Source organism: Prionailurus bengalensis, chromosome B3 (assembly GCF_016509475.1).
Source record: "Prionailurus bengalensis isolate Pbe53 chromosome B3, Fcat_Pben_1.1_paternal_pri, whole genome shotgun sequence".
In the NCBI taxonomy this organism is placed as follows: Eukaryota; Metazoa; Chordata; class Mammalia; order Carnivora; family Felidae; genus Prionailurus; species Prionailurus bengalensis.
In genome coordinates this window covers 145675784-145695555 of record NC_057355.1, presented here as the reverse complement: position 1 = coordinate 145695555, position 19772 = coordinate 145675784, and the positions used below count along the sequence as shown (strand labels likewise).

Sequence of the window (19772 nt, the reverse complement as noted above, 5' to 3'; positions counted from 1 at the left end):
CATTCGCAGGGGGTTTGGCCCTGCAGGGGCCCTGCCTCTGTCATCACGGCCAGGCTGGTCACTGGCTGGGCTGAAGCCGTGCCCTCCCATCTGGGGATTCCTCCTGCCTCTTGGTCTCTGGCACTTTGGCAAGGATGTCCACTGGTCTCAGGGGCTCTTGTCTGCAGCCTCTGTGTGGTCGCTGCTGGTCCTGCCTCCGAATGCTGTCCTCACTTGTCCCTACCCTCCTCCTGTCTGCTCCCCGCCCCTCCCGGGCTCTGCTCCGGGGCACCCCTCAAGATTCCTCACCCCGATGTCTGCCCTGAGACTCTGTGCTCCATGCCTGGGACCCTCGATGCTTCTATCCTGGACGCACCCTCCAGAGACCAGTCCTGTAAGGTGTCTCACCCTATGGGGACTCTAACGAGGGTCTCATGAATCCAGTCACCTGGTGGACTGCAGTCCCAGCCCAGCACCTGCCCACTTACGCCCACCCCAACCTGGTCCCTGCTGGCTGTGGGCACCTCTCTGTCCTGGGGACAGGATGGCTGTGACTAGGCGGGCCCAGGTGGCAGGGGGCTCTGAGGGTGGGGGCTCCAAGCTGCAATGGCAGCGTGGTTCTTGGGGGGCTCCTTTGAGCTATGAGGTCTCCCCACCCTTCCTTGCCATGTCTTGTGTGGCTCCTGCCTCTTCCTTGTGTCTGTGACCCTCAGCAACCACCTGCCCCTCTCTGAGCCTCAGTTTCCTCATGTGAAGTCACAGGGTGGGCTCTCCTCTCCCAGGAGTAGCTGCAGGATCCCCCGTGGTGGGGTCAGACCAGGGCCAGGCTCTGCCTCCCCTTGCTGACCTGCCTGTGCCCTGGTGCCCCTGGCTCACCCACCCCTGCTCCATGACCTGTCCCATGTCCTCTCTGCGGGGTAGGGTTTTACTCTGCGACACTCCCCTCAAGCTTGAAGAGGCCTCCACCCTCCCCGAGGAGGGTCTCCAGCCCTCTCCACCCTGACTGCTCCAGGAAGAAACACAAGCAGCACCTACTGGGCCAGGACCATCCTGGGCTCTCGGCCTGTAGTTCACTGAAGGCAGCACTCCTAGGTCCTGTGTCCCAGGGGCCCGTGGGGCCGAGCCGTCCCCCACCCCTGCGTCCTGCAGAAGCCCCAGCCTCGCCTTCCCTTCCTGTAGGCCCAGCCTGTCCCTTCCTCCCAAAACTTTGGGTACTTGGCCTCTGATGGCTACTCTAAGTACTCACCTGAGCCTCTCCTGCCTCCCTGGAGGCCCCAGACCCCCCTTCCAGGGCTTCTGGATCCTTCAGGCGAGCCTGAGGTAGGGGTTGTAGGTTCTGACTGGTGGGGTGGTGAGGCATAGTGGGGGTGACCTGGGGGTAGGTGGTATGGTTTCCCTACCTCAGTGACTTGCTCAGTCCCAGGGGTACCCCTGACTCTGGCAACTGAGACCTGACCTTGGGGCCTGATCTAGCATCTCCTGCCAGGTGCTGGGGACAGGAGGGTGTGGGGATGCCCGTGACCCCTCCAGAGTTTGGAGACTAGGGTTCCACCTAGAATCTTCTGGGGAGTATCCTGGGGTCCAGCCTTTGAACACCTTTGCCCAGGCCTGGCCTGTGAGGAGGAGTGAGAGGCCAGGGCTGTGCCCCGCTGAGGGCCCAGGTACTTTCATGGAGGCAGGACTGGGGTCCAGCCACCATGGCGGATGAGCTACGGGGCCCCACGAGGCATTCAGACATGGGTCCCGGAGGTTGTGGACCACCCCAGGGGAGGACTCCCTTCACATAGGGAGGAGAATGGGTTGGTGACAGAGCTCGCCCAGCAGGTCCACTCAGGCTCCACCCAAGGGCCACATGGCCCTTCCTGACCCAAGACGGGGACACTGAGGCCCAGATGGGGACACTGGTGTCCTGTCCGTCCCATCCTAGGACATTGCTGCCACCTCAGTTCCCCACCTCCACCACATCCACCCTGGGCCTGCTTTTCTTGGGTGTTTGGAGGGCTCAGAAGGAACACCTGCTATGCCAACACTGGATGGACTCCCCCCTCCCTGTTGGCCCACTGCCTAGGTCCGGGGGCACAGAAGCCACTTGCCTGGACCCAGGCAGGCTTGGCCTGGGAGACTCGGGAAGTGACCTGGCCTGTCCCCCTTCTCACTCTCGTGCTGGGGAGTCCCCGTTGGGCTGGGAGTTTGGTCTAAACATACTGTGGGGGTGGCTCCTGGCCAGACTCTGGGACCTGGGCTTGCAGAGGGAAGGTGGCTCCCGAGACTGGGTGCTGGTCACTGTCCCAGCTGGCCACCACCACCTCCGGGCTGTTTGCAACCTCCTCCCCAACCACCTCTGGGGCCCTGCCCTAGTTCAGGCCTCGCCTCTTGCCTGTCCATTCCTGGTTCTCCCTGACTGCCCACCCACGTGGCCTGGTGTCCTGGCCAGCCCGTGGCCCCTCTCTTCAGAGCAAAGCAGCTCTGCGGGTCCCGGAACCTGCCCGTGGCTCCTTCCCTCTTGGACACGTCCCTGCCACTCTGGCTGCCTCGGCCCCTCAGGCCTGGCTGGGATGACACCACCTCTTCCAGGAAGCCCTCGGTTTGCCTCTCCCTCCCACCCGCACTGGCCTCTCTACGCCTGAACAAGCACCCCCACAGCCTCCCCTGTTCCTGGTGCTCAGCACGTGTGCCTCTCGCTGGGCCATTCTGGGTCCCTCCCCGGTCGGGTGCTGCTCCTTCCTGCGTGCAGGGCTCTGAGGCTGCGGCCCCGGCGGCCCCACCCTTCCCTGCAGAAGCCACATCAAGGCAGGCAGGGGTGTGGCAGCAGTTGGGGCTCTTCGTCCCAGACTTCCCTAGTGCACACCCCAGTGGGCAGTGGTGCTGACACCCGGGGGCTCAGCAGCAGGTCCACCCCCCCCCACCCCCCCAGCTCTTAGCACCTTCCGAACCCCGCCTGGAGTACACCCTTCCAGGCTGCATGGACGCCAGGGGCCCGCTGTGGAGTGCTGGCTGGGCCAAGCCGGGGTAGGGGGGTGGGGCAGACGAGACCCCCCCAGAGGCCTCCTGAACAGAGACCCCAGCCCTGAGGGCCTGCCTTCTGGGGGAGGGGAGTGGGGCTGAGGTCCTCCACGTGGCCCCGAGTCCACGTGACACTTGCCTGCTCTGAGAGCCTTGCTGTGGCTCGGGAGCCTCGCCGTCAGGAACACACGTGCTCCGTCTAGTCCAGAGACACCCTGCGCGGCTCCCAGGCCGTCACCTCGCTGGGACCGAGTGCCGGCTCCAGTTGCCAGCATCCTGTCACCTCTCTCTCCCTTCACGTCCCATCGGTGGTGTAACTGCTCCCACTGGTGGAAACTCTAAGAAAACCTCTCAGGACGGCTTCCTGCACCGGCTGCGCCTCTGTCCTTCCCGCGAGGGTCGTCCTCGTCGGCCTACGCGTGCTCCTCCCGGACCTCCCACGGCCCCTTGTTTCTGTGGGGTCGGTGCTGATGCCCCCACTCCCATGCCTCCTTTTCTAATTTGAGTCCGTTTTTCTGAGTGCATCTAGTCAAGCGTCTGTCAAGTGTGCTGCTCTTTCAAGGAGCCAACTGTAGGTTCCACGTCCCGGTTTTCCCCTATTTTTCCATCCTCCGTGTGGACCTCCTCCCTTCTCCTGACCCTGAACCCGGGCTGTACTTCTCGCTCCTGAAGTCAGGTCCGCCGGCGGCCTGGCTCCCGTGTTTTCACGCGGCGCTCACTGCACAGCACCCCCTCGGCCCTGCTTTCCCCGCACCCCTCACACCCCACTCTGCTGCGTTGTCCTTTTCGCTGGGCTTGAGCTGCTTTCTGACTTCCCTGTGAGCAGCCGTGGGGAGGGGCTCAGGCGCAGGGGAGGGTAGAGGCTTCCGTGAGGCTTGAACCGAGTCTGGGAGACCCAGGAGCCAAGGGCCTGAAGACCACAGAGTGGGCCCCTCCCAGGCCTGTGGGAGGCTGGGGCCAGGGCCCCAGGGGGTGTGTCAGGGGCTGGGTTGGTTCCTGGGACAGATGCTGGGCCGAGTGGGGCTGCTGAGGGTGGTGCCTGGCAGGGGCCGTGGGCAGAAAGGGGAAGGGGCGTTGGACACAGAAGGGCCTTCCCTCAGGTCCCGGTGACAAAAGTTTATCAAAGGACAAAGGGAGTAGTGATATGTCATGATTCCCAGGTGGAAAACCTCCCAAGAGGAAAGGGGTCTGGAGGGGTTCGGAGCGGAGGCAGGGGTGCAGGGGTCCCAGGCACAGGAGGGGGCACGAGAGACATGGGACGCAGTCTGAGGCTCCCTGGCAGGCTCCCCGCTTCATCTGCCCTTGAATTTTGGGTCTCCACCCCCCCCCCCCCCCCCACCGCCAGCCCCAGGAGGCTAGTGGGAGCAGGCTCCAAGTGCACTGCCCAGGCAGCCCTGACCCTGAGCAAGGCCGGCCCGGTTCCAGCACCAGAGTGGATCGGGAATGGCCAAGGAATCCCTGCATTTCCTGGGACATTTCTTGAAGACACCCCCTCACTTGTGTGCCACAGACAGAAGGGCCTCCCTTGGAAGGTGGGGGAAGCCGGGGACTGCCCGAGGGGCCCTGGGTGGGGGTGGGGTGGGGTTTGGGCAGAGGCCAGGGAGGGAGGCTCTCCCAGCACCAGCCAGCTCTGCCTGGTCTGTGCTCACCTGGGGACAAAGAGCTGGCTCACAGGAGACTTGCCCCAAGATCTCCAGGCTGACGGGGAGGCAAGGCAGAGGCAGTAGCAGCCCAGCAGGTGGAGACAGAGAGACCTGGTCCTGTGTCCAGGGCCCCAGCCCATGGCTGCAGAGAAGGGCAGAGGACCCTGCAGGGCCTGTGTCCCTAGGCCGGAGCCATTCTGGACTGGGACCCGGTGGTCAAGCTGGAGGGGGTGCCTGGGCAGGGACCCTTTCTGACCGTGGCCCCAGGACCGCAGACTCCCCAGTACCCGTGCTCTGGCCCCACATCCTGCAGGCAGGGAGGGACCCATGTTTTACCTGCCCAATGGCACACTGGGGCATGGAGGGGTCCTGCCTGAGGCCTCCCATGCGGCTCAGAGTCCAGCTGTGTCCTCGGCCGAGGCCCGGGCACGGATGGGGCCAGGACTGTTTGTCGTCTGTGCCTGGGGACCTAGCCCTGTGCTGTGCCCTGCCCACCGCAGACACAGGCTGGGCTCTGCTGTCGGGGCGGACTGAGGCTTCCAGAAGGAGATTCCCCACCGAGGCCCCACTGCCCACCAGGAGAACTATGGTCAGCTCAGCCTGTGCCCCTACAGGTGATTAAGACTTTCTCTCCAGTAAGGGGGATGGGATCTGCCTCAGGGTGGGGGTGACACTGTCCAGGGAGCTCCCTGAAAATGGGAGGTTCGGGGCTCATCGGGGGCCAGGGAGGGACTCTTGGTCCCCTGTCCTGTGAAGAGAGAGGGAAGGGCCTGAAGGCCAGGGCCAGCCCCCGCCTGGGCTGGGAACTGAGGTCTCCTAGGGCGTCAGTAACAAGGTTCCTGATGTGCTTACCTGTGGGGATTGAGTTTGTTTCCACGTTAGGAGGGGGGCGACCGTCCTATGAGGACAGAACCGGCCACACGTTGACAACCGTTACTCGCATGTGCCTTTAACAAAGTGACGTAGCGATGAACGTTCAACTCTCCCCTGGTGAGTTGTTTCGGTTATGCACCGGAGGCGTTTTCCAACGACCGCCCTTGAGCGACAGCCACCCGAGTCGCTGTAAGTAGTGACCTGCGGGGAAGGGCTTTCCGCGGGTAAAACAGGCCCAAGAAAACCCCAACCCAAAGTCAGCAAGACTTTCAATGTATTGGAAGTTTTTCCCAGAAATTCTCTCCCGCCACCAGACAGTAGGCCGATCTGCTCTTTATATGGTTTCTCTTGGTTTCCTCGCCTGGGCGGCATCACAGCGGCGAAGGGTTTCCTTCCAGAGAAATGCTCCCCTGGAGAAGACAAAGCCAACCCTCGTCAAAGGGCGCGTTGCAGAAACTGCCCCCACCTGACTCTGTGTCCCCTGGGAATGTGCTTCCCGGGAAAGAGCCAGGAGGCAAGGGCAGCGTCGCGAGGAAACGGGGAGCCGCGCTGGAATAATTCCCACAAGGACAAATATTCGGAACAGTAAATGAAAACCGTTTGCCCCCCATTTTCCTGTGCGGAAATACCACGCAACCCCCTCGCCCGGGCTGGGCTCAGGTCAAACGTCTGGGTACAAACGCAGAAAGTCAAGTCTCCGGGTCGGAATTTACGCTGTAAAGGAGGTTGAGCTCCAGGCACAACTCAAGGGGTCGGCGGCCCAACTATTGGGTCCAAGTGCCTACGATCTGAGATTCCCAAACCTCCAGACAAAGCCCATGGCACCGCGCATGTGAGGGAACAGCGGTGTCCCCTCCTGGGGGAACGTGGGGACACGTGATCGTGGTCCTTCAGCCCCGCCTCCCGCCTCCCGTAACAAGTCAGGTCGGGGGCCCCAGGGACGCCCTCCATAGGCTTCACAGGCACCCTCCTTTCAGATCCCCACGTGTTCTGCGTGAAATCTTTCCGTGAAGGCCTTGGGCGCAGTGGGGACGCTGAGCGTGCGTGACCGACACAAGCCAGGACACAGGTAAGGACCCGGTTCTGGAGAAGGTCCTGCGCGCAGCCGTCCTGGCGAGCTTGGGCAGCTGCGACAGCGCAGGGGGGACCTGGGCCGGCGCCCTGCTCGCGGTCCCGGATCTGGAAGCCTCTGGGCTGGCGGTGCTCTGCCCCGAGGCCATCGAGGCCGGTCCTGAGACGCCCCAGCGGGGATGCGGGGACGCGGGGACGCGGGGACACGGGAACACGGGGGACCCGGGACATGGGGACCCGGGGCCCCGAGGGCCCAGGGGCGCGCTCAGCGACCCGCTGGCCGCGCCACCTCCGGCCGCCGCGCCAGGACTGGGGCGGGACCCGCGGGGGACGTGGCGGCGCCACCCTTCCGGGGCCGGGCGGGGACACGCGCCACCGGGTCGGACGACGGGGGCGCTGATCCGGAGACCCGGGGCCGCCTCCGCCCCGGCTGCGCCCCGCCCTGGGTCCCCGGGCCTGGCGAGGCCGATCCGTCCCGGGGTCCTCAGCCCTGCGCGGCTGGGGCGCGGGAAGCGTGGCGGCGCAGGAGGAGCCGGGAGGCGGAGGGTCGGCCTGGGGAGCACGGTGTCCGGGGGCGGGGAGGGGGCCGCGACTCTGGTCCCCTCCCCACTCCAGCCTGCACGTCCGGGAGCGGCCGGAGGGCCGAGTGCCCCGTGGGCGGCCTGGCCCCGAGGGGGCGCTCCTCGCAGGCTCCCCCCCTTTCGAAGCAGGGCCCACGGGCTCCACGGCGAAGGCCCCCTGCCCCTCGGTGAGCAGCTGGCGGAGGGGTCACCGCGGCCACGAACCGAACCGAATGAGACGTTTCGCCCAGCGGGTGTGCGGAGAGAAGCCCCGGGGCCATCCGGCCGCCTCTTTGCTTCTCCCCCACTGGTCGTTCCGGAAGCGCACACGTGGTCAGACACTGGGTGTTGGACCCCTTGAGATGCTCCCAGTAGGAAGCAAGGGTGACCGCTTCTCCACCTGACCTTGTCACCAATGCCCGGCTCCCAGGCAGTGACCCTGGACGGAGAGCCCAGCATCAGGAAGAAATACCACAGGAAACACCCCTGGTGCCAGGGGGCTCCCTGGAGGGACAGCCCTTCTCTGGGCCTCTTGTCACAGAGGCGGAAGTCAGGGAGATGGCCATGGGGGACACGTGTGGGGAGTGTCCAGGTGTGGTCCTGTGCCTGATGTCTGTGGGGCAGCTTGTCATGGGGGGGACCTTCTCCAGTGGCCTCACCCCCTGCGTGGCCAGCAGGACAGACCGAAATCTAAATACAGACTGAAATCCCCACCAGTCTGTCGCCCTGACCCTGGTGACTCCAGGACTCTGCAAAAGCCAGTATTTGTATTTAGTATCATGTGTGCTTTCCACATCCTTCATCTTTTGTGTGTAATGTCATTTCTCTATGTCTTTTTATTTTATTAAAAAAATTTCTTTAACGTTCATTTATTTTTGAGAGAGGCAGAGACAGGATGCGAGTGCGTTAGGGGCAGAGAGAGAGGGAGACACAGAATCCCAAGCAGGCTCCAAGCGGTCAGCACAGAGCCCGATATGGGGCTCGAACTCGTGAACTGCAAGACCGTGACCTGAGCCGAAGTTGGCCGCTCAACCGACTGAGCCACCCAGGTGCCCCTCTCTCATGTCTTTCATCTACTAATCCGGCTGCCTGGAAATAGAATGCCTGTGGCTCTGCTTGTGGTGGCCTGGCCCTAGTCTGTTGAGCACCTCTTTGGACCACGAGGGTCATCTGAGCGGATGACAGGAAGCCCCGTAAAGGAGCATCCCTCCAGAGAAGCCGGCACTGACTGCTGCTGGCGTCCTTAAGGACCTACCCGCCTGGGCTCACTTGATGTTCATTGTTCAGCTTGCTGTTTCCAGGACTTCTAAGGGAGGTTCAGTTTAAACCCAAACCTCTGTGAGGACCAGACCCTTGTTACAAATCTTAGGGAAAATCTTTTACTTTGTCCTCGAAAGAATACTGGACGGGAAGAGGCGCCTGGGCGGCTCAGTCTGTTGAGCGTCTGATTTCAGCTGGGGTCATCATCTTTCACGTCACGAGTCGGAGCCCCGCGTGGGGCTCTGTGCTGCCAGCTCAGAGGCTGGAGCCTGCTTCGGGTTCTGGGTCTCCCCCTCTCTCTGCCCTGCCCCTACCAGCTCTCTGTCTCTCTTTCTCTCAAAAATAAAGAAAAACAGGGGCGCCTGGGTGGCCCGGTCGGTTAAGCCTCCGACTTCAGCCAGGTCACGATCTCGCGGTCCGTGAGTTCGAGCCCCGCGTCGGGCTCTGGGCTGATGGCTCGGAGCCTGGAGCCTGTTTCCGATTCTGTGTCTCCCTCTCTCTCTGCCCCTCCCCCGTTCATGCTCTGTCTCTCTCTGTCCCAAAAATAAATAAACGTTGAAAAAAAAATTAAAAAAAAATAAAGAAAATAAAGAAAAACATTAAAAAATTAAGAAAAAAGAGAATACCGGACAGGACAATTTTCCTCCTCTGCTTTTGTGGATGGTTGGAAAACGTTCAAAATCACTCGTTCACTGAGGATATGGGCCTTCTAGGATGTGCAGCTCGTGTGGGGGTCCTGCTCCTAACTGGGAAGCTTATATAGCCCGAAAATCTTGCCATCTGTCTCCATGACGCCCCAAACCCTTGATGACGGAGGTTGTGAATTCCCCAGGGCGGCTGCTTACCGCTACCACTTTGGTTTTCAGCGGCTTCTCTGTTTGGGCCATTTCCCTTTTTCCAACATCGCAGCTATGCAAGAAAGCGTTTTGTAACAGTGCATTCAGAATTTCTAGTCTCGAAGGTTGTTCCCAGTTATCTCCCCTACTCTATGGGCAGAGAGGGAGGAACCGCGGGGCTTCGGGCTGAGCGCATGCGTGTGCATCCACGCTCTCGCACTCGCTGGCGGAGGCCGTCCACGCGCGTTTGCGATATATCCAGCAGCTCTCGGGGGGCTCCGTGTGTGTCCCCCACCCGGGGAGGTTTGCACAGCTGTTCTCTGCAGATGCCGCGGCCGCTGCTTTGTCCCCGGGAATGCCGTTTCTCCTCTCTGCCTGGAGGTACTAAGATCCCAGTTCCTCCCAACTGGGAAGAGACCTGGAGGTCAGAGAGTCTCTGTGGGCTCGGGGCCTAAGGCTCAGAGGGTTTAAGACTCCTTAGCATGATAGGCTGAGATCAGGAGACAGGCCAGGAGACCGGGGGAAGGGGCGCACCGGGCACATGGTGTGAAGTTTGCTCCTGCAGGCCCCTCCCATAAACGTCGGGGCCTCGGCTCCCACTGGAGACAGATGATGGATTGACCGGTTTGCCTACCACTGGGCAGGTGAGTCCAAATGTGGGCTGTAGGATTAGGACAGTCCATAGCGCAGCCCTCCGAAGCCATCCGCTCCCACTCAGACCTCATCTGTGATAAGGTAATAATTTTATTTATGTTTTCTTGAGTCCCTTGGACTTCTCTCTCAGGTTTCTGGGTCTTGGGCAGGAATAATGAAAGTGTCATTGACTGGGCTCCTTCACATCCCTACATTAAGCCCCGTATTATTCTCCGCCATGCTCCCCAGCCTTTTGGACACAGCCAGCCTCAAGGAGCAATTGTGTAGCGAAAAAGTCATATAGCAGGATAATCAGGGTCTAATTCAGAAAGGCAAGAATTTATTCAGTTATTCAACAAATGGGGTCCGTTTTGCTGGGATGCATCATATGGTTTCATAAAATTCAGGGTGCCATGCAAACTCGCACAGTAAAAATCACGCACTCCAGGGGAAAGCAGAGTCGGGTCAGGACACTCAAAATATTTCATCAGCAACACATGAAAAACAGATAGGAACCGGGGTGCCTGGGTGGCTCAGTCGGTTAAGCGTCCGACTTCGGCTCAGGTCATGATCTCGAGGTCCGTGAGTTCGAGCCCCGAGTCGGGCTCTGTGCTGACTGCTCAGAGCCTGGAGCCTGTTTTGGATTCTGTGTCTCCCTCTCTCTCTGACCCTCCCCCATTCATGCTCTGTCTCTCTCTCTGTCTCAAAAATAAATAAACGTTAAAAAAACCCCAAACATTGTTAAAAGAAACAAACAGATAGGAACCTAATAAAAAGGATAGCACAGTGGAATACGTTAAGTTGTTATTTTAAATACATTAATACAATAATATGGCCCTTTGTCTCAAAGGCCCAAAGAGCAGTGGACACGGGGAGGGTGCAGCTTGCGGGCCGGGAGACGGGACAGCTGGAACACCCAGCGGGGGCGGTGCGCTCACGGCACGGCAGTCACGAGGCATCTGGGGGACGCGTGAGGGGAGCGTCCGTGTGTTCTGTGTATTCCCACATACCTCGGTCCAGCCGGTGCCGTTTTCCATGTTTACCTCGCAAAGAAAATCGCACAAAATGCAAAATTCACGCTATGCGGGCCTGGCTCCCGCATTCTTCAGTCGTGCTGGAAAAACTCATTTCCAAAGCCTGTGTCACAGCAGAACCGTAGTCGTGGATTGTGCCAACCACATGGGAGGCACTGATATCTGTGCCAGGGGGCTAGCAGTGAGCGGTGTCGGGGGGCTAGGTCGTGGGAGGGACACAACAAGCGAAGGAATTCGAAGAGCGTAATGGGGGCCCCTCCATTCGTATGTGGAAAACTAACCCCCAAAGTCTGGCGTTAGGTGGGCCCTTCGGGGAATAATAAGGTGACAAAGACCCCGGAAAGCTCCCTTGCCCCCCACCGTGAGGACACAGTGAAATAACAGTTGTCCGCGAACCAGAAAACGGAATCTCACTGAATCTGCCAGTGCCTTGGCCTTGGCCTTCCCAGCCTCAGAACGGAGTCAGAAATGTTCGCTACGTCCCCCAATCTGCTACCGTTCTATCAGCCCAAGTGGACCGGGGCGGCAGGATAGTAAGTGACGATCTGCGGTAGGTGGCACTGCCTGGGGGCTTTTGGACAGGAACCTGCTGTGTCACCAGTCTCCAGGCCAGAAGTCCCAGATCAAGCTGTCGGCAGGGTGGTTCCTTCCGTGGGCTGCGGGTGGAGAATCTGTTCCAGGCCCCTCTTCCTTAGCTTCCGATGATTTACAAGCCTCTTTGGCTTCTAGAACACCAGCCCGACCTCTCACCTCATCTTCGGTGGCATCTCCCTGTGTGCACGTCTGTGTCCAAGTTGCCCCTTTCAGAAGGACGCTGGTTATATTGGATTAGGGGCTGTCCGTGGTCCAGCGGGACCTCAGCCGATCACACCTGCAACGGCCCTGTTTCCCAATGAGGTCACGCTCCGAGGTACGGAGGGCTGGTACCGATGAATATGACTGGTACCAATGTGCGTTCTGTGTATTCCCAGAAGCAAGTGACATTTGAGCAAAACACCTAAGTAAAATGAGGGAGTGGGCCATGCAGACATCTGAGGGAACAGCATTCCGGGGGGAAGGAACAGCAAACATAAGATTCTGGGATGAAACGCAGACTGGCACGCTGAAGGAGTGGTGGGAGGGAGGCTGTTGTGTCTGGAGGAAGCAGGGAGAAGAGGGGTGAGCGATGAAGCGAGAAGCAGAACGATTCGGCGATGGGAAATCCGTCAACTCTGGGTCATCAAACTAACAGAATTAAAGGAGAAAAAGCTATACATTTATCAGGGAACAACAACAATGATAAATCTCAATACAAGTTCTAAGGTATAAATAGACGGAACTTTCCTTTTATGATGAAGGATACCCATTACAGGACAAAAGGATACATCATATATTTTTTTTAATGTTTCTTTATTTTTGACAGAGAGAGAGAGAGAGAGAGAGACAGAGCATGAGCCGGAGAGGGGCAGAGAGAGGGAGAGACCCAGAATTCGAAGCAGGCTCCAGGCTCCGAGCTGTCAGCACAGAGCCCGACGCGGGGCTCGAACTCACGACTGAGCCACCCAGGCGCCCCAAGGATACATCCTTCAATGGTATGTCGTAAAGGCATTTCTGTCAGTCGGAGCTCTGTGGTTCAACATCGATATTTTGGAGTCTGGCTAAAGCAACAAGAAAAGGAAGCGAACTGTGTACTCACCACTGTTTGCAGATAGTATGTCCCCCCGGCCCCCCGGAACGAGGCATTTTCAAACTGTTAGAATGGAGTCAGCTACCTTTTACGCCCTGGTCTCGTAGGCCGGGAGTCCACCGTTTTGGCCGTCGTCGTGGCTGCCCCCGGCCTCCACTGCCCGCCACGCCCCCTGCCGTCTCCTGGGGGCTGTCCGAGGGGCTGCTGGAGCCCAGGTGCTGGCACATGTGCAACCTGGAAAAGGGAGGGACTTTGCGGACAGCCCCGGAACGACGAGGAAAGGGCACCAGCGGGCGCGCGTGCCCCTCGCTACCGCGCACCAGGGGAGGATGCCGGGGTAGGACGCACACCGCTCCCTAGGGTACTCGGGCAGCAGTGGCAAGTCAAGGACGCTCTCTGGCATCAGATGTCCCCGCTCCCCCGTTTTCCCCTTCCAGGGTCCCCATTCCTCATCTCCGAGGTCACCTCCAAAAATAAACCATTGGCCCACAAGACCACGTCCCATGTCATAGCTTCTGCTTTTGGAGAGAACCCGAATTAAGAGAAGTGACCCGGGGCGCCTGGGTGGCTCAGTCGGTGAAGCGTCCGACTCCGGCTCAGGTCATGATCTCGCGGTTCGTGAGTTCGAGCCCCGCGTCGGGCTCTGTGCTGACAGCTCAGAGCCTGGAGCCTGCTTGGGATTCTCTCTCTCTGTCCCTCCCCACTCATGCTCTGTCTCTGTCTTAAAAATAAATAAAACATTAATTTTTTTTTTTTTAAAGAGAAGTGACCCTAAGAAGCAGACCTTCTGAGTAAGATTCTAAGATAGATCACACCCTCAGACCCCATTGGAAGGACGGTATTGCTGGTGGTGAGCGAGCTGGTGATGAGCCTTGGCCTGTGGCACAGGGACAGTGACTCAGGGGGATTAAGGTGTGGTGCAGGGGAGGTGGAGCGTGGTTCTGCGTGGCAGGGGTGGGGTTAGCGTGCTTTCCTTAATGGCCTTAAAAGCCTGAACGAACACTAAGGACAGGCTCAAATTAGCCCACTATCGATTCAAGATACTCTCCGAAAATCAGCCGCCCCTGGCAATATCAGGGCCCCTCATCGCCTGCAGGCACAGGGCATTTTAGGATGAAAACCAGGTCCAGGATTCCCCGCAACTCATGATGTCGTTACTTCTCTCTTCAGTCATGTATTTAATCCCCAGTCCGACCAACAAGGGTGTTTTATGTTAATCAAAATAGCTAATTATCATACTGTCCATTTCTATCATATTGTCTGTTGGAGAGTCTCTTTCAAATTACTTGACCATACTTTAATTTTTTTAAATGTTTACTTATTTCTGAGAGAGACAGAGCACGAGCAGGGGAGGGGCAGAGGGCACGGGAGACACAGAATCCCAAGCAGGCTCCAGGCTCCGAGCTGTCAGCACAGAGCCGGACGTGGGGCTCGAACCCACGAACCGTGAGATCATGACCTGAGCCGAAATCAGACCGTTAACCTACTGAGCCACCCAGACACCCCCTACTTGACCATACTTCATAGCCTCTTGTTCCTTGCTCAAAATTTTAAGCTTCTTTTTTTTTATTTCTTTAAACACATGAAACATAATTATCTCATCTGTCTGATAACACCAATGTCTGCAGTTTTCCAGACGTGGTTTTCTTGTCTGTGTTTCCAACGGCTCTCATTCACGGTGTTTTTTTCCCTGTGTGTTTTGTGACTTTTCAGCAGCAAGTTGCCTACGTTCCCTCAAAAGCTGTCTGTGGGAAGCTGTTGAAGCCTGCCTTGAGCTTGCCTCCCTCCAGTGAATATTTGCACTTATCCTTTTTAAAGATGCATTTTTACTTTTGTTACTTTGCAGTCAGAGAATGTCTCATAAGCCTTCTCTATTTAGAAAGCGAGTTGTCTGTTGTGTTCCATATATAATTAATATCACAGGTCAAGGGTGCTCTGTGCACCGTTGATAGAAAAGCATGTTCTGTGACCACAAACACCAGTGTGAAAGATGTATCCCGTTGTCACTTAAACGTCATCTCTGAGCCTATGCTGCCGGGAGCAAATTCAAGCTCAGTCAGAACTGGGGCCCTGTCCCCCCCCCCCACGGCTACATCAAAATGACCGGGGTCAGTGGCACCCCGACACAGGGAAAGCGTAGCTATCTCCGCTTTCAGCCCAGGCCTCTGGGTCCCCGTCAAGTCCTAAGGCATCTGTTTGTGCCCGAGTACAAGGTGAGTGGAGTTTACTCAGGTGGACGACCCCAGGACTTTCTACCCAGCCCCCAGGGTCCCCTCTGAATCAAGGAATGACAAGAACGCTGTGCAGGTGTAGAGCAGAAGCCCGAGAGAGACTGGCAGCAGCAGGGTCCGACCTGGAGGACCCTCTAGAACTAGGATGACCGCAAAGCCCTGTTGCCAAGGACCCCGCCGGTCGATGCTTGGGGCTGGGTGGATGGGTGCACACTTTCATTTTCAAAAGTGGCCAGTTTTGACTGGTGAGTTATGTGGTCCCTCTTAGGTCAGGAGGGCATGATGGAAAGCCAGGGAAGGTTTGCGAGAGGGAGTAAAATGTGAGTTACATTTTACAAAGTTCATTTGGGCTTTGGTCAAAGGCAAAGGGGTCTGGAGGGGGCCAGAGTAAAGGCAGGGGCGCGAGGTAATCGGTACTCCGGGCACAGAAGTCGGCGGGGGAGGGAGGAGGGGTGCAGGAGTCACTTGGGACCTTCAGTCTGAAGCTCCTTCGCAAGTTTCCCCTTCCCTAGGGTCCTCCTGGTCTGGGGAGGGGCCCCAGCTGCGCAGCCCAGCCAGGCCTGACCTAGAACGAGGCCAGCCTGGCTTCCGGCCACGGGGCTGGCTCTGAAATGGTGGAGAAATCCTGCGTTTCCCGGGTAGACATGGAAGGGATCAGGTTACCTTCTAGTCCCGCGGACAGAAGGGGCTCTTCTGGGAAAGGGGGAGCAGAGGGCAGGGACTGTCGGAGAGGCCCCAGCTCGTCGTCAGGTGGGGAATGGGAGGGAGGCCGAGCAGGGCCTGGCAGCCTGGGGACCCGCCGTGAGCAAGGTCGAAGGGGGGGGGGGGGGCGGGGGGAGGGGAAGGAGAGGTTTGGGACGTGGAGCTGGTGGGTAGGGCGGCGCCGGATCGCCCGGGCCGGAGGCGGGCCAGACAGTGGGGTAGGGAGCGGGGCGAGAGGCGCGCGGGGCCCGGACTCCCGGGACCCCCGTCTGGGCTGGGGGAGTTCTTCTCCGCCCGGCCGCAGCCGGCCTCCGCGCGCCCGCCCCCCGGGCCCCTTCCTCGCCTCCGCGTCCCGCCCCGGCCCCCGCCCCGCCCCTCCCCTCCTCCCCTCCCGCCCCTCCTCTCCCCTCCTTCCCTGCCCCCTCTCCCCGCCCCCGCCTCCGCGCGCCATTCCTCGCCGTCCTCCGGCCGTGCGCCCCGCCAGCCGCGTCTCGGCCATGGCAGGCCTGGGGCCGCGACCCGCCAAGGGCTACCGGGTGGTGCTGCTCGGGAGCGTGGCCGTGGGCAAGACGGCGCTGGCCACGCAGTTCGCCTGCGGCAGCTTCCCGGAGCAGTGCGAGCCGTCGGTGGAGGAGCTCTTCAGCAAGGTGATCGAGGTGAACGCGGCGCCCGCCCTGCTGGAGATCGTGGACACCGTGGGCGCCGAGCACCTGGTCACCCTCAAGGACCTGTACATCAAGAACAGCGACGGCTTCGTGGTGCTCTACAGCGTGTGCAGCGAGGCCTCGTTCGAGGCGGTGCGGCCGCTGCGGGAGCGCATGGGCCGGCTGCGGGGGCCCAAGGCCGTGCCGCTCGTGCTCGTGGGCACCAAGGCCGACCTGGACGCCGAGCGCCAGGTGCTGACGGCGCGGGGCCGCGCGCTGGCCCGCGAGTGGCGGTGCCCGTTCCTGGAGGTCACGGCCAAGAGCAAACTGATGGTGGACCAGGTGTTCACGCAGGTGGTGCGCGAGGTGGAGGCCCTGGCCCCGCCCGAGGAGCGGGCCCCGGCGCTCCCCACCAATGCCCAGGACACGTGGCCCTCGGAAAGATTCATTGGCTGACGCGCAAAGGTGACTTTTTAGTGTGTTCGGCGCGTTTCTGATTTCTGAAGCTCAGTTCTCCGTCCCTGCCTTTTTAAAGAAAGTTTTCCGGCCCAAGACGAGTGATGATGGCTTCTGTGTCGGAACTCAAACCAGCGCTTTGGACTGTTGGCCTGAAAACGTGGCCACTTTGTTTAGCTCTTACAGGGCTCTAGGAAACCCAAAATCCGTATTGTTTTCCTGGATGGAGAGTCCCAGCCTTTCTTCACACGGGATTTGTTACAGGATTCTCTCCCCCCCCCCCCTTTTGATAATTAATGCCTTCCAATGCACCAGACCTTTGAAATTGATTGAGGAAACATGAACTAAAGACTTTAAGCCTTGGATTCTGTGAGGTTTTCACGTGTCTCCCTCTCATCCGCAGCCTTGCATTGCAGCAGTAATATTTTCCTCTCTGTGTATTTCTAAATATAGTTATGACATACACAGCGTTGGTTTGAAAGGGATATTGTATACCCTGGGAGGGGAACACGGCACTGCTCGCACACAGCTCAGCCTGCCTTCAGCTCTGTAATTGACATCTAGTTGATTTTGAATCTGTACACCGAGTGAAAATAAAGTGATTTTAAAAGGTGATAGTTGTAAATATCTGTCTCTCTAATACTTAAAGCTACAGTTTCTACAGTTTGCACGCACGGTCTCTGCTCCTAAGCTGTTTCCCAGGAAGCACGTTAGGAACCAGAGGGAAAATGGCCGCATCTGGTATGTGTTTCTTGTTGCCAGCGTAGGTGTATTTTTGTCTCTGCATGGTTTACAGTGACATGGGGACTCCAGGAGAAGCAAGCCGTGTTTGAGTCTTCTTGTATAGTTTTCACATAACGAGGCAAGAAAAGTTTTCTTGCGCCCGTTTAAAAACATCATGGTTTTGTAGTTTGAAGAATTTGCCTGTGGTGTGAGTTGCGTGTGCTTTATTTTCATGATAACACATTTTTCAAATTTAGGAACCTAGCCTTACCACTTAAACGTCCTTCTAAAAGAAAGTTAACAAGAAAAACAAAATTAAATAAACAAGAATGCTCAAAACTATGCCAGGGATCTGAAAAAGTTCATTTTGTTACAGGGAAGTTATCCATACAGTGATGGTTATACAGGCTCTGGGAGCTTTATTTATATTATATGTGCTGGGTGAACAAAAGGATGGATTTTATTTTAACAGAAAAAGTGTAAGTATGTTAGAGCCTGTCAGTGCCTGAGAGCCAGTTCACCAGGGGAACGGGCTAGGCTGGGTGACACCTGTCTTCTATCTCTTCCTCTGTCCCTGGGCCACGGGGGAGGGAGGTGTTGGGCACTTACTTGTGAAGCCTTGAAGTCCAACCTATTTACTCTCTCCTCTGACCCTCTGTGTTCTGGGGTCATTCCTCCTGGCTGAGTTACCCACACCCCCCTCCAGGACATTTCAAACACAGGGAGGAAGGGAAGGGGTCCTGCAGAGTGGTGAAGGGTGGGGGAATACCTTCCTAGTCTCAGGTGTCTTCGTCCAAAGCTGCCCCTTCCTCTGCCCGAACAGAGGCAAAAACCCAAGACTGTTACTGGAGTGGATGTTGGGCTGTGCAGAGAAAGCACGCAGGGCGTGAACAGTGTCCTGTCCCCAGCCATGAAAGCAGGGCCCCCGAGGACTGCAAGCTGAGTGACCCTCTGGGCCTGCCTGCCCCTGCTTCCCACCAGCCCTGTCTTTCTGACTCACCACCTGCTTGCACTGAGGCCTCCTGGGAGGTCTTGTGTCCCTGGATCCCTGTGCCTCTGGAAGATACGTTCAATCCAGGAAAAAATTCACGAATAGCCATTTCTTCGTTTAGATTCCTAGGACCTCCTCAGACCCTTCCACTCAGATCTACATTTTGGCTCAGAGCCCAGGGTGTTCCTTGCTGACCGGTGAACATGACAAACACTCAGGCCCACACGATCGGCTTCTAGGACCTCAGGAATATGTTTGAAGCCGTTCTCTGCGCACGCAAGCGCGCACGCAAATACATGTAAAATTCAAGACCTACACACCCGATTTTCTTTCTCTTCCTCCATTTCACGTGTCTAACTTCCATATGTCACACACAGTTGCCTGGAGTCCCTCTGGAGTCAAGTGCAGCCTAACTAGAGTGAACTTGAAGCAGCAGATATGACTGCTTGTCAGGTCCGGGTGCCATGGTCCATGGAGGCACTGCCTGGTGGGGGCGGGGCGGGGGGGGTAGGTACCTGAAACGGGCAGCCTAACTCACCAGCCTGCAAATGGTGTTACCATCTCAGGTCATTCACAGCTGGGCCCTGGGCTGGGGGCCACGTGCGTGTAGCATAACTGGGGCACGTGAAACTGGTTTCCCAAGTGGCTGTGACATTCCCATGCCCTCCGTCGTCTGATGCCCGTAAATGCCCTGCAGCTCAGAGCACCTGCAGCCTCCCTTCTGGCCCATGTGTTGTGGGTTCGTCTGTTTCGTTCAGATTGCTGGTGATGCTGAGAATTCTCTGGGAGGGTTTCAAATGACATTCGATTTCTTCTCCAGTGAAATGCCTGTTCTTTTCATCAGCTTTTAAAATTGTGTAATCTGTCCATTTCTTCTTGGTTCTTGGAGGTTTTACTCTGTCTCTGGGGTGGGCAGCCTCTGGGATGCCTCCAATGACCCCACCTCCTGGTACGCATGCCCTGTGTGACTGCCTCCCCTTGAGGGGGGGCAGGACCTAGTGACTCTCTTCTGGGAATACAACAGGACAACAGTGATGGGAATGTCACTTCTGAGATTAAATTCCAAACCACTGACCTCTGCCCTGCTCAGCCTCCTTCAGAGCCCTTGTTCCGGAAAGGCAAGCTGCCGTGTTGGGACTAGCCTGGTGGAGACAGCCATGTGGCAAGGAACTACTGTCCCAACCGGCAGCTATTGAGGACCTGAGACCAACCCACAGCTCCTAAGTGAGCTTGGGAGGGGGGACCCTTTCCCAGATGAGCCCTGAGATGAGAGCAGCTCCCGCCAAGCCCTCCCCACAGCCCGTGAGGGAGTCTGAGTGGAGCCCCAGCTGAGCCGCAGAGGCTCCTGACCCACAGACACTGTGAGATGGTGAGTGTGTATTGTTTTACGCCAGTAAGTTTTAAGGTAATTTGTCATGCAGCTACGGACAACTACTACAGCTGTTTGGTGCCTGGACTAGGGTGCCG

At 58.2% G+C, this 19772-nt stretch overlaps 1 protein-coding gene across 1 annotated transcript; it reads left to right on the top strand.

Annotated features, from left to right (window-relative positions):
* The first annotated feature begins 14049 nt into the window (after positions 1–14049).
* On the top strand, positions 14050–17206 carry LOC122469580 (GTP-binding protein REM 1-like). The gene has a single exon (XM_043557070.1). It carries the CDS (start codon positions 15401–15403, stop codon positions 16589–16591), a length of 1191 nt encoding a protein of 396 aa, XP_043413005.1. The 5' UTR covers positions 14050–15400; the 3' UTR covers positions 16592–17206.
* The last annotated feature ends 2566 nt before the right edge of the window (positions 17207–19772 follow it).

What these genes read in the sequence shown, in the direction of transcription:
- LOC122469580 (XM_043557070.1), top strand. Translation starts at nt 15,401, where the DNA reads ATGGTGGAGAAATCCTGCGTTTCCCGGGTAGACATGGAAGGGATCAGG.